This window comes from Chroicocephalus ridibundus, chromosome 8 (assembly GCF_963924245.1).
Source record: "Chroicocephalus ridibundus chromosome 8, bChrRid1.1, whole genome shotgun sequence".
NCBI lineage: Eukaryota > Metazoa > Chordata > Aves > Charadriiformes > Laridae > Chroicocephalus > Chroicocephalus ridibundus.
In genome coordinates, this window is record NC_086291.1 from 20,757,651 (window position 1) to 20,772,689 (window position 15,039).

Below are 15,039 nucleotides of genomic sequence, written 5' to 3' on the forward strand. Positions count from 1 at the left end.
CATTGGTCAGTATCCAAACTCAAGAATACATTTATCAAAGTGCTGTGTGGGAGATCCACTTTGGATGCCTTATTAGCAGCACGGCACGCCTACACCCCTTCTTTGATAATGTAGCACCTAATGACTGAAAAGATAACGAACATGAAGACAAGGTCAAAAATGAGCTGGAAATTTTTGATTGACCGGTACACAAAACTACAAAACACGGATTTGTGTTGGGAGTTAGAGCAACGATAAGAGGGATGTCGAGATCAAGCACAACTTAGACTTGAAAGGTTTGCGGCTGTCTTTAGTCAGCTTTGCAATTACTCTCTTTTTCAGATCACATAAAAGCTTTTTGTTTTGTCCCCAGCACTAGAAGAAAAACAATTTAATTTATTTTGAAAACTGAGTCCTCTCTCTAAATAGAAAGTAAAACCATAATATTTTTCTTTATTCCAAATTTGGGGGTTGTTTGTTTGTTTGTTTTAATAATTTAAAATGTTAACCTAAGCAACCAGAAGAAACATCGCTGTTAGAAAACTTTCTACTTTTAAAATTAAAGGCTTCTTAAAAAACTGTTATATGATAGGAGAAACTCTATGTTTCACTGACATAGGTCAGTTAAAACTGTCACAATCATTATTTACAGCCATTGATTTTAATGCAACATTAAAGGAGTCAGACACAACCATTATTTTCTTTGGTTTTCGGAATAAAGGTTAATAATAGTTGGCCTGAAAGGGTGAAGCACAGATTGCCAGTTCAAATTAGCAAATCGTTTGTTCCGATACCAACTGGGCCTGAACACTCCAAGTGAAAAATGTGAAACTGCACATTTACATTTTATAAACTTCTTGGAGATACTAACTGGAAAGATTTATTTATCAAATTGGAATATGTAAAGTGTTGACTAATAAAAAATGCCTTTTTACCCCAGACAGAACAAAATATTTTATCTTGGTTGTTTCTAGACAAAATAATGTTTCTCATACCACTGTAAAAAAAGTGGTAGGCAGCATGATTAAACAATATTTCAGCTCTTTAGTTCATGCAGAGGTTACCTGCTAGAAGGCACAGAGGTTTGATTAGGTTTACATCATACATGAAATATTTTAAAGGGAAGCATAGAACTTGAATATGTGAGTGCTGCAGCTACAAATAGCTTTTTCTTGTGGTCAGGTAGGCAACTTCTCAGTCCTTTCCTATAATAAAGAGGCAGAAAATACCAAATAATTGAGGAAACCATAAACCTTTGAAACCACGAAACTAAGGAATTTAAAACCTATGCTCGGAGAAGGATTTCCTACTCAATTTTAAAATAATCATCATATGGACTTGCATCCACATTTGGTCTACTGTAAAGAGCAAGCCTGCCAGCACACTGGCTAACTTTACTAGGAGGTGAGGCAAGATTAAAAAAGTATGAGTCTAGTCCTGAAAATTCTCATGTAGGCAGTGAAGAGACTAGTTAATTAACTTTATCAAATGGTGGCATAAAACTAAAACCATAGAAAGAAAAAAGCTATTAATGTGCACTGCGTAGTTAACTTTTATTGTGCATCAAGATGCATAATCTTAAAATATTTTATTTCACCTGCATATAGATACTTGTCGCTGATCATTTCCTTTCCGATAAATCCTGTTTACCTTACATCATCGGTATGAACACCTGCAATAGTTTATGCTGTGACCACGTATCCAAAGACAAAGCAGTTCACAGGATATGGACATTTAACCCAAACATTTAGCCATGCAGGCCACAGAAATATGCTTGCCTGAATTTTCTAGATTTCCCTTTTCTGAAAGCTTCTCAGTGCATTAAAATAGAACTGCAAGAATAAGTACGTTTTAAAAAAAAATAAAATTGTGGTTTTCTTTCTTTCTGGGAAGAACTCGCTGTATACTCCATCATAGTTAGTCTACGGAGGTGTCATTAAAACAGCCCAAATCTTTTTGTTTCCTTTTTAAACAGCGGCAGAGGTCACTGATATTTTGGCCAAACTGACTTTCTTTGTGCCATCTGTCATCCGTAATGTGAATTCCATCTGAAATGGTTCCACCATAGTGAGACCAAAAATAACGTTACCCCCGACTTGCTTTCATGTCTTCAGGAATTTCAAGGGAACTTTTACATTTTCTAAGAAAATCCATTTTGTAGAGAATGCTTTCCATATATAAATAAAAAGTCACCACACATAAACAGTATTTAAAACCTTATTAACAGCCATACCATGTCATTAAAAACTTTCATCAAGTCGGTAGTGCTGTTAACATTACTGTCGTATTTATAATCCCTTTTTATTTTCCATTTTGTCTTACGAGTAATTCAATTAAAAATCCTTCAAAACAATAACAGTGGATTAAATGTTGTCAAACCGCAATATAAAATTACAGAATAGTGTTCTGATGATGAATTTATTAAACTTTGCATCTTAATTCATTTTTCTCAAGTGTATGAAAAACAGAATTCTTAAGACAAAATACCAATTAACTGTCGTACCTCGTTATTAAGCATTGTCTCCTTTTACATGTTACAAAAAATAGAATACATGGGCACATAAAGGACATACAGAACTAAAGACATGGAAAAAATCCATTTAAATTATGATATTTTATCACACCTGAATCCTGTGAGGGCAACAGAAAAGGAAATGAACCCTCGGGTACTGGAGGAAGGTGAGTGATGTCACCAACTCAGGAGTGACCACGTAGTCAGAAAGCTTTTTCTGTTCAGATTTCCAGTGAAAGCGCTCATGAGTCAATTGTTACTTTGAAAGCAACTCAGCAAGTGGTTTACTTTATGAAGAGGATTTTAAAGGATGTGGGAGTGGAAAGAGAAAGGGAAGAGACACATATGAAACCAGGGAAGGTGAAAAAATCATCCAAAGAGGCTAACACAACAAAACTGAACTATCAAAAAGGATGACACGTGGCCACGATCAATGTGGGAGCCAGGGACGTAAGCCCACAAAACACATCTCCTGGCCTGCCAAAAAGTGTGCTTAGATCTACCTTTGCAGAAGTTGGAGGAGTCAATCAGCAGCATCCCTTCTCCCTGCACATCCCACATACCCTCCCAGCAAAACAGTGCAGCACATCTCTGCACATGCAGAGTAACACCATCACCACCTGAACCAAGCAATTCTTGTTTCTGAGGAGTCTGTGCCTTGTGACTGAATGTCTTGCATCTACCTGAGATTTTCCCTCAGCTGGACTGTTAAGGCTTTGTGGCGGGTTGACCCTGGCTGGACACCAGGTGCTCGCCAAAGCTGCTCTATCACTCTCCCTCCTCAACTGGGACAAGACAGGGAGGGATCATTCAACAACTACCATCATGGGCAAAACAGACTCGACTTGGGGAAAATTAATTTAATTTTTTACCAATCAAATCAGAGGAGGATAATGAGCAATAAGAACTAAATCTTAAAACACCTTCCCCCCATCTCCCCTTTCTTCCTGGGCTCAACTTCACTCCCAGTTTTCTCTACCTCCTCTGCCCGAGTGGCACAGGGGGACGGGGAATGGGGGTTGCAGTCAGTTTGTCACATCTTGTTTATGCCACTCTGCCCTCCTCAGGGGGAGGACTCCTCAACACTTCCCCTGCTCCAGCGTGTGGTCCCTCTGAAGGGAGACAGTCCTCCATGAACTTCTCCAACATGAGTCCTTCTCAAAGGCTGCTGTTGTTCATGAACTGCTCCAGCATGGGTCCCTTCCATGGGGTGCAGCCCTTCAGGAACAGGCTGCTCCAGTGTAGGTCCCCCATGGGGTCACAAGAAGTCCTGCCAGCAAACCTGCTCCAGCATAGGCTCCTCTCTCCATGGGTCTACTGGTCTTGCCAGAAGCCTGACCCAGCACGGGCTTCCCATGGAGTCACAGCCTCCTCCAGACATCCACCTACTCTGGCGTGGGGTCACCCACAGGCTGCAGGTGGATACCTGCTCCTCTGTTAACCTCCATGGGCTGCAGGGGGACAGCCTACCTTTACCATGATCTTCACCACAGGCTGCAGGGAAATCTCTGCTCCGGCACCTGGAGCACTGCCTCCCCCTCCTTCGTCACTGACCTTCGTGCCTGCAGAGTTGTTTCTATCACATATTCTCCCTCCTCTCTTCTGCAGTTTCAAGCTTTTTGTCCCTTTTTAAATATGTTATCACAAAGGCGCTATCACTGTTGCTAATGGGCTTGGCCTTGGCCAGTGGTGGGTCCGTCTCGGAGCTAGCTGGCATTGGCTCTGCTGGACATAAGGGAAGCTTCTGGCATCTTCTCACAGAAGCCACTCCTGTAGTCCCCCACTACCAAAACCTTGCTATGCAAACCCAATACAGGTTCCTGTTCATATCCATCAGCTTGGGCAGCAGACAATTTCTCTCCCCTACCCTGCTGCCTAGTTCTATGAAACTTAGAGAAATTCAGTATCTTTGAAACAGTTTAAACTCTGAGAAACATGACTGAAACGGGTCATTTGGTTGAAACGTGCCTCAAAGCAACAGAGGGCACTGACCGACACAGAGAGTGAGATCAGCTAAGACTTACCTTCTTAAGATCCCAGCCAAAATAGATGAAAGTAGCCAATAGAAGAGAACAGGACGACACATAAATCCTGAAACTCCACTGCAAACACCAACAAAAACCTCACTTTGATTATACTGGTTTATACTGGATTTTGGGTGGCAATGTTCCCCCTGCTGCTACAGCACAGTGTCCCACCACCCTGCTGTACTTTGCATTAATTTGTTGCAATAACTGATATAAAAGAGAAGAGAGAGAACTAATACTGCCTTCAGGACTCAATGAATTATACTTAACCAGCATATTATTGTAGGGTGATAGTAGAATGCCACGTGAACACAGATATAATCAAATTCTGTTTGGGGCATCATTTATTTAAAATACTTCAAGCTCCTTGCTGGCAGAGCAACAGCGAATTAGCACGCTATGCTGTGCACTTCAATTAAAAAGCAGCCTCATCTTCCCCATTTCCAAGGTACAGCAGAACAAATTTAATTGTGCCATGCAGCCAGTTCTCATCTCTGCAGAGTAACCAGGGCTTTTGAGGGTTTTTTTTTTTGCTTTTTGTTTTTAACAGATTTGTCTTCTTCTGAATGAGGCAATGTGGGCTTTTATGAAACTTGCCTCCTAATTGCAGGCAATAAACATGAACACAGCCAGCAGCAGAGGCTGGAGCGAGTACAGTTTCAGTAAAATGAAAATAAAGGTAAGAAAAGAACCACAAAGCAAGTTCATTTTACATATGATCTGAACCGTTAAACCACCAGGATCTGGATTTCAGTGCTCACGAGAGACACGTACATACCTCCTTCAATATAAACTAAAAAAAAGAAAACAATCCCCCAAACCTATAGCTTAAATGCTGAGATAGGCAAATATTTTTTATATTTTGGAGGTTAGAAGGTATGACTAATTAATGAGAAATATTTATAAGCCAGGATGTTATTAACTTTTAAAGTATTTGCTTATAGCATAAAGAATCTCTGTTCTTGCACTTAGGCTGAGATCTCTAATATGAGATTTGTGTTTTTTGTAAAAGTACAGAAGCATCCTCTGTGCTTTGGAAATTTAACTGACAACACGCTTTCAACTTGAGACCTCGTTGTCATACTGATCATCTCACCCCAAATGAACAGGTGAGTCCTTGTACTTCCTTTCACCCACTACTCATTTCCTATCCCCGGTACGAACAATGCAGTACCTTTGGATAGGAACGGAGCAGGGTGGATCCGCAGAATCACAGAAATGTTTGTCTGAACGGACTTCTGGAGGACAGCTAGTCCAAGCTCCAGCTCTGAGTGGGACCAGTGCCAAAACCAGTTGAGGTTGGCCATGGCTTTGTTTGCCTGAGCCCTGAAAACTCCAGAGGGCACACAGCCCAACTAGACAACGTGCTCCTGGACCACAACACCTTCTTGGTGAATTGCCCAACCTGAAATGTTCAGCCTGCAATTTGTGGCTGTTGCTCCTTGCTGTATCATCCGACACTACAGAGAATCATCTTTCCCTCTTCATAGCTACTCTTCCAGCATCTTTGTTACTACCTTTCAAGCAGCTGTAGGCTGCTCTTTTCTTCCCTCTGTTGTTTTTCACTCCTCATTAGGCCAAGGAGACTCACTGATAATTTTGAAGACTTTGGGTATCACCCATCCTAGTCGGTCTTATTCTAATGACATTAGGTATATACACATTACATTTCCTAGACCTGGGGCTTCGTCTGAGCAACAAAGAATGACACAGAATTTAGCAGGAATGCAAAATAAAACCCAGATTATCCACTCAATTCAACTATTTATTCATTCTTACCAGGACAGCTGGAGAGACTTGTTGACTTTTGGACCAAAACCAAATAGCCAAACACTTAAATTTGTTGATTTCACATCACAGTAATGGTTCTGAATATTTAATGCCACCTTTTAGAAGGGTAAGTTAAAAAAAAATTAAAACATCTTTGCATGGTTTCCAGTGAAGAGACCAAAAGTGCACCACAAATAAAACACCAAGAGTTAGACACTGAAACGTGAGTGCTACCGTCTCAGATGTTTGATTGATTTATTATTTTCATAATTTTATGCTGTAATTACTACAGCAATGAACTATAGTGGGAAAGCGATAGTGAAATGTTTTAATAATCTCTTGTTCACTGTGTTGTCTTTATGTTTACTATTAAATGTTTTGTACACTTACAAAGAAAATTCGTGCATTAGTGCTGTTAAACCTAATGATGGAAATTCTATTACGATTTTTAATGATATCCAACTTTTATACAGTTGCAGATGGTTATGAAAGAACACAAACCTTAACTTTATTATCATTAATCAGCATTAGTAAATATAATTGACATTTTATACAGAACCAGCTTTAAGTAACTTATTGGCAGCAATACAGATGCCTCTTAATATTACCCTCTGGCTAGCTATGCTGTTTGGGCGCCAGAGTGTCTGCACTAATGACTTGGAATTAAATCAAATAAAAGTTGAGAACTGTAATTCAGTATAAAACAAACAGCCATGCTTAGTACCAATTCTTTATATATATAATTTGGATATATCTGGATTTTTTTTAATTTACAGAGGGTATAAAACAGTGTAAGTGTTTGAGACTAGATAACAAAATGGGATAGAGAAAAAACAAATCTGATGTTCCCAGGATTCTATACTTACCCTTAGGCACACCATAGGAATCGAAATGAGGAGAAAAAGTAGACAGTGTAATTAACCTTTCCTTTCCCTTTTTTTTTTAAACAACAACAAAAGAAAGGCAGAACATTGTAGACATTATAAATAGTAAAAATACACATACATGTTTTTCTGCCATTATTTTTCATCTCAGCAATTTTTGTAGTTTCCTGAGGATCTAATGTGCTTAGGCACAAAAAGGGACCTAACCCTTAAAAAATTTTCCTATGAAGACGTGGATTATGTTATCAAAAAGATTTAAGAAAACCTGCTTCACTGTAAAACCAGGAAAGCTGCTCTGTCTCTCAAAGCCTCATGCCCTAACTTCTAGATATCGAGTGGTGGGTTTTTTCCAGAGCGCATCTGAGCCCTCTCTTCCCCACACCACCTCTGTATGACCTATCTGACTTCAGCTCTGGGGAAAAAAAATAAAATTAGGAGTAGAGCCAAAATACTTCCTTGTCTTATGATGGGGCCTCCAGGGGCCACCACACGTGGAAGCCCCCTGAAGGGCTACTGATAAATCTCATCACACATATCGTTATTTTATCCAGTTTATCCTCAACCTTTGCTTCGATAAACTACATTTAAAGCCACTATAATTTAATTTCATCCAACTCTGAGGAAGAACCTCAGGATCTGGCCCTCTAAAGATGGCTTATTTTATTCTTTTATTTGTCTAAAGTAGAAGATTATTTTCTGAGCTCTCATTTTGGTGAGACAGTTAAGAGAACACAAGAATATATTTAAGCAAGAGTAGTATATATTAAACATTCAAAAGAATATCCATATTGTATGGAGAAGAGAGAAATTTTATTATTATACAAACATATATGTATATATAATGTAATCTTCTTCTTGCTTTATGGATGTGATCTCCTCCAAGGAGAGTCACAAATCCACACGATAGCCCTGAGTGCTCAGATTTTGCATTTGGTTCTCTGATTTTACAATAGCTGAAAGATATGTAAAAACTCGTGTAGCCAGACAGCTCCCTACTGACTACACATCTAAGCAACTTCACATGCATATATTATTCCAACCAGTGAAAGCTAGAAATAACACATGCCTAAAAAAAAAAAAAAAAAAAAAACCAAAAAAAAAAAAGGCATGCTTGAAAGGAGCCTGTTTCAGCTTCCATATAAAACCTTCAGGGCTCTTCCTGACCAAACCGCTCCCTTCTACAGCGTGCTGCCATCTCAGGTGGGGACAGCCCAAACTACCGAGTTACGGTCTGCGGAGCGAAGGGTGGGAATTGCGCCATAACCTTATAAAAACAGCTATATAGCTCTTTGTATATTCTAGCTCCCCGAATGCAATTTGGGGAAAAAATTACTAGTGACTATTACCATTTTGCTAGCGTGGTCCTGGAGGGTTTTTATAATACTCTCCCATTTTTTAATCATAACTTTGGTAAATGATCACTGGCCATGAAAAGCACCTAGATTACTTTCATTAAAAATAATAAAGTATAGCATGGAACAGATTGACATCATTTTGCTCACAGAAAATAATAAGACGTCCCGTGCACCGTGCCTGACAGTATTGCTATGATAAAGCAACATCCAAAGTGTGTCCACAGTTGCATTGAAACTATTACAGCTTCTGTTGCCTCCCTACTAAAAGTTTTAGAAAGTTAATGATTTAGTTACCCAGCCACACCTCAGTTCTTAAAAGTTTTGTGTTTAACTGAGGAAGTAACGATGAATTAAGATGTCTACTAGCCCTCTACAAAGGGATCAACTGAATCGTATCTGTCGATTTTAGACCACGTAATCACAATTCCCACTGTGCATCTCCTGTCTCTTCTTTGTCCCCTCTCCCCAAAATGTGCTAAGATGGGAAATCAAACAGGCTTCAGACTTCTGAAACTTTGGTCAAACTCTAGAAAATCTCTCCCGGTAGACTGTGAACCAAGATTTTTCAGAGACTTCCAAGCTCACCACATTCGGGCATGTTTCAGAGCCAAAACAAATTTCAAACCATGCCCAAAACATGTAAAAATATTAAAACTTCACAAGGATATTAGTATGCAAATTGGCTTTTGTGCACGTTAATTTTCTTTTCATGGGCAAAACAATATACATTCGCCTAACTGAAGTCAAGGGATGTATTGATAAACTGCGTCAGATTCTACACGGCAGAGACATCAAGCACGGATAGTTCCAACCTAAACTGTACAAACCATCAAATCTATAGGTTACAGAAGACTGACTCTTATAAGAGAAGACATTAACTGTAGGTGGCACTACCAGAATGTATGCCCTATTTCTTGATTCTAAAATGCAGTTAGGATCATACGCTAAGAATTGTGAAATGAAATGCGTATATCCCATGTCCTTCAAAATCATTATTGATATATGCAGTAGTTACAGGGTTATGATCTAAAAGATATCTACAGGGCACTGAAATGGAAACCAACAAATTCTGTCCAAGCGCTTTTTGGAAATTATTTTTTTTCGTCTTGTTCCTTGTCAAATACAGAATGCATTTTTGTTCTCAGGAAAACTAAGCACTTTGTATGTTCTCAGCTTCTGTCTTTTTTTGCTTTCAGCACTAAATATTTAAACACATTCAACCTAAGAATCTCAAGCCAGTAATCTGCTGCTTGTGTCTTTCCCCCGAGGTGTAACTATCAATGCGGCAGTGCAGGATTGCTGAAGAGACATGAAAGAGATTGTGGTTACCGTCCTACCTGCCCACAGGCCAGGCCCATGCCTCTCTCCCCCATACCATGAGGACACGATAAATTTAACTCCAGCGCATCTGCACCAGCAACCTATGAAACATGCAAAAGGAAAAAAAATGAAAAATTAACTTCAAGTAACATGCGCTTTCCTGTAGCATTTACTGCTCATGTTAAATAGATTTCTTTAGACATTTGTTTTTATTTTTTTTTAAGAGAGAAAGCTACGGTTATGATAGCCTGAAAAAGAAACGTGTTGATCATTACAGAGAAAAATTCAAAAAACTGATGTGGCTTCCCAAAATTACAAAGGAAATTAAAGTAAAAAATAAAGTAAAAAGAGACAAGCACAATACGGAGTTGGTTCTGGAAAATGTTAAAAAATGAAATGTAATTACAGGGCCTTAGGGCAGCACTGCGAGCGAGGTTTGGTAGTCAGTGTTACACAGGTGCTTCTGTGCTCTGAAGAACTGTGACTCAGTACTAAATTTCTCCTCTCTGCTTTAATGAATTTAGTCTCTAAATTTCCTGCAAGTGCCTGTACTGTGCATTAGCATTTGTCATTAAATATTTTTGTTTCTGAAGTCAAACAAGAGAGTATTAAAAAAGCTCTATACAAACATATTATTCATGCTAATTTCTCTTCAGCACCCTCTATTAGCTACAATTACAAAGGCAGAGGAGCCGAGGTGTACGAGGGCGGCACACAACCACGCTCCTCTTCCTCCCTGCTGAACTGCTCCGGCCTGAGACGAGGATCTCTCCCGTTGCCTTCCACGTGGCTGTAACTAGTATTTTGTTTTGCATTTGCATTTTGTTTTTGCTTATTGAACGGGAGTAACTTCGCCTGCTGTGTGGCCACGGTTCAGCAGCTCCCCAAGCGTGTGAGCAGGGGAGAAGCCATCCATCACTTTCAGGAATGCTCCTCGCCCTGGCCAGCCCGGCCATGCCGCACCGATGCTGGTGCTGTCGACCTCCGTGACAAGCTGACCTTTTCTATGAATAGGTCGTCCTCCTGCCGAGAGGCACCGCGGTACCTTCTGGGGCTTCTGCTCTTTGGAAAGCCACATCTATTACCTTCTAGGTAGAATCCTACGCATGCGATTAAATATCACTGCTCTTCAGTCGTGGATTCCAGAACGCCCCAAAATGAGTGTGCTGCTCCCCACAGAGCGGAGACTAACTACTACTTTGCGGAAGAAAGTTGTATCACATAGGTTATGCGTTATCGAGTGCCTATAAAGAACTACTTTTTTCTAAAGGGGTAACATAAATACAAACACGGATTGGAAATATCTGTCTTAAAGCTGGACAGCAGAGCCACTGGATTAAAATAGAGGAGCAAATGGCACAATAAAGCCATCCATCTTAGTCAGTTTAAAAGTGGTACTGCTCCTGTCAAGCACGGATTCCACAAAAGATTTCATGGTCAATTAGGTAAATACAGGTATAAAATGGACTAGTGTTGAAGATCACCTAGCTAATTACTGATAATGTTTAATTTTACTTCCCTAAGTCCCAAAAGTGATTTTTTTTTCCTCATAGGTTTAAAGTGCCCAAAGAAAAGAGAGAATTGTCTTCCGGCATCACCACAACAGGGCTTCGGACATTGTGAATAAAGAAATAACAATGTCCAAAAATACACATTCAGCCACATGAAAACACAAATACGAAATATCCACACCCATATCTACACATATATAAAAAAAGATACCAACTTATAAAATATTTAAATCTAAGCTAATGCTAGCAATAATGACAGGCTATTTTTTTTTCTGTGCTTAAATTTGTTAAAACATTCCTTTATTGATCTGAAACTATCCATTTTATTTCCTCTAGATACTTTAGGCAGAAAAGAACAGTTTTATTTAAAAATAACAACTTTGTCTTGCGTTCAGATATAGACATCTTTCTGAATTAAATTATTGCAGTCTTAATCAAGTATTTCTTACACTATTCCCTATGAACAGAGGTACATGTTTTTAAACAGTTTTTTTCCTTCGAATTGAATTGAAATTTCAGGTGCATAGTCTGTTTGCATTTGTGTAAGGTTGGCTTTATATTATAGGAAGCCTGCTGACTGCTATTATACACCCTGGCTTTCTCTGCTATCATTTTTGAAAGTCTGTATTAAAACTAGAATAGCATTAAATGAGCCTTTTATACTTTAAATATTCAAGAGTTTTATATTCAAAATTTCTTCTGGTGCTGTCAAACTAGTGTGCCTGTAGGCAAGGTAAGATCAAGTTAGGCTCTCAAAGGTAGAATTAAATTTTATCAGGGCATCCGTCATAATATACGGTTTGCTTAAAATGCAAATAAAAAGTATATAGATTCAAAGACTAAAGGCTTTCCAGGTACTGCTTAAAAATCCAAGGGACCATTTTTATGGAACAGATTTCCTTTAAATTTACATTTCCATCATTTTAATGAAAACATAGAATAAACAAATTATAATGGGCATGCTTTAAATTCTCATTTTTCACTTTGAATCTATTTCTTTCAAGAAATTCCTTATTGCAGCTCCTGTTTTTAAGGAGAATAAAAAAAAGACGCAGAAACACATTCAGGAAACCATTACCTCAGCCATTTTGGAAAGTTCAGTCCAGTCCTCCCTGCTATAGCTGCACATGACACTGGCAATCAGAATCTGAAAAGAACAGATATGCAGTCATTTTAAGCCACGTCACCAAATTTTGTAATATGGTACTTTACTGTGACTCCAGACATTAACTGCCACAACCCGCCTATGGCAACTACCAGCTGTACATTACTAGCATGCGTAGTGCTAACTATGTTCCGGGGGGATGAGAAATAGTATACAAAGTCGTCTATTTTATCCCTATTTTTTAAGTCATGAAGGAAAACCAGCAGGCCTAGTCAAGCACATAGAAGAGGACTGGCAATGCAAGAGGACATGTGATAAAGTGAGAACAAAGGCTGTCCTAGACACAGAGCCCACCAGCAAAACTGTCAAACACACTGGTTTCTGAGCTCAGAGAAATGAAGTTGTTTGCTATTTATACAACACCAGAAGTAGTTGGGGCTCTTTAGGGCTAGGTAAGACATAAGCGCAAGAGTTTACAGTTGAATGTGGCAGCGTACGAACACAATACTCCAGCGGACTTCAGGAAGCCAGCACCAAACACCAAAACCAGCACCAAACACCAAGACCAGCCCCCTGGAATCTCACACTATGCAATTAAGGACAGTGACAGGCAGCCAGGACTGTTTTGTGTCAAGGAAGGAGACCCCGAGGATATGGGGAAAATCTGGTAGTACTGGGAAAGCGGCACAGGGAAATTCCAGCTTTTGTTTTCCCGCAAGATACATTTTACTTCCTATATTTGTTGGCTGTGGCCCCAGTTCCCCAAAAGCTGTTTCTGTGTGTTGCCTTTCCTCCTCACTGCACTGAGCACTTTTCAGGTCCAGGTTCTGCCTGTAACTGCTGCTGTCTCCAATACCTTTATTGAGGTTCGAGTTTTTAGGTAAATTAAGTTCTAACAGGATTCTTCCGGGAAGGCAGCAAGACACACACCCTTCCAGTTGCATCCAGTGCCATTTACTGTTAAATGAATGTTAAAGACTCCTCCAGTCAATGTCCAGTTCAAGTAACAACATTAATTTCTATTTAAGACTAAAACAAAATCACTTGCTCTGGACCCATCAAAGATCATCAGACACTGAAACTCTGAAGTTGATACATTCGCAGTGAGATCAACTGAGAAGTTAGCCCAGAAACTCCTGCACGGAGGACTTCTTAGAAGGATGCATTTTGTAAGAAAAAAGCAACAGAGACCTATATTGCAGCAGCTAAAAGAATCAGCTTAAATCAGAAAAAGAAATCACAGAACTTATGAACACGCTACTATCTGAGTCCGTGTCCAAAGGAAACACCAAGAGAGGAGAACATAAAAACATCTGGCCACACTCTTGTTTATTTGACCCTCTTATGTGAAACGTATGAAAGTTTCACGTGTAAGTTTGATTCACAGGTAGAATGAAAGTTGGCTTTAATCTTTTTTGCTTTCCAGACAAGTTTTACTGTCAGCGTTAATACCTGGGTGAGCTTAGTCTGTCACTCCCAGTCAGTATAACACTTCTCTTGAACTTTCCCGTAATGCTGAGGGTTAATGACTCATTCATATAAGGCAAAATACTGAAAAGCACAGTATACAAAAACTGTCCAATAGACATGATTGTTGGAAACTGTAAACTCCTAAATTATCTCCATAAGAAGGATGAGATATTTAGTATCTTTAGAAGGGAGTGAAATATACTTTAAAAATGAAGGCAGCTATGGAGAAAATTAGACACGGTGAGGTTACAATCTATTCATTTAAAAGGACAATACCACTTATCATCATCATCATTATTTCCATTGTTTTGCTCTGATGAATCTCTACCTATCAATCTACCACCCACCTACCTGACCTGCAGACTACCTACCCATCCACCGTCCTCGCTGATGTTTGCAAGACGGGAGTCTTTTGAGAAGGAAAGCATTTGATGAAGTGCCTGCTTTGCCTGCAGGTGCCCATTTGTGTGTACCTCTGCCCTAAATATAAGACCGAGCTTTTCATTAAATGCACACAATCATTACTGGCCACGCTTCCATTCTGCTCTTGACAGAGGAAAAATCTCTCTCTCCTATACCACACTTTTTTCTATTGTGAAAAACCTTATATAGCTCTATAGGTCAAATGTTTATGAAACAAAATTTGCTCTATGTTCTATTTGAATATTCAAGATAATTTGAGTACTCTGGAAATAAATGTAAATCTTTTTTAAAAGACTCTAATATTTTTAAAAACACAAATTGTCAGAAATCTGTTTAAGAAAGTATATATGAGAAAAATTTAGAGTAAGAAACGAGTTAAAATATGTACTAACTGGAAGTTAGCTAGAAACTATATCTTGTCATATTCACACTTTTTATAAACTAACTAAAGCAAAAAAAAACCCACCCCAACTCAGACACTGACAACATGATAAGGATGATTGCAGTCACAATCCAAAGTATATCGGGAATCTACGCAATTCAGCTTTAAAACAAACCAAATTTTTCAGCAGGGAAAGTTGTAAGACAACAAGGGTGGCTGACTATATTCACAAGTAGCTGAGTTAGGTTATGTCAAGTGTTATTAATGAAATTTGAAAACTCTGCTGGGAGTGTACAAAAGA

At 39.1% G+C, this 15,039-nt stretch overlaps 1 protein-coding gene across 3 annotated transcripts in view; it reads right to left on the reverse strand.

Annotated features, from left to right (window-relative positions):
* The window catches only part of DPYD (dihydropyrimidine dehydrogenase), a 365,350-nt gene that overhangs the window by 107,037 nt on the left and 243,274 nt on the right, over nt 1-15,039 (reverse strand). For all 3 annotated transcript variants that reach the window (XM_063344207.1, XM_063344208.1, XM_063344206.1), the window contains 2 exons: nt 12,437-12,505; nt 9,865-9,948 (listed from right to left, as the gene is read on the reverse strand). In XM_063344207.1, coding sequence (XP_063200277.1) covers nt 9,865-9,948; nt 12,437-12,505 — 153 coding nt within the window. The remainder of the gene's footprint in view (nt 1-9,864; nt 9,949-12,436; nt 12,506-15,039) is intronic.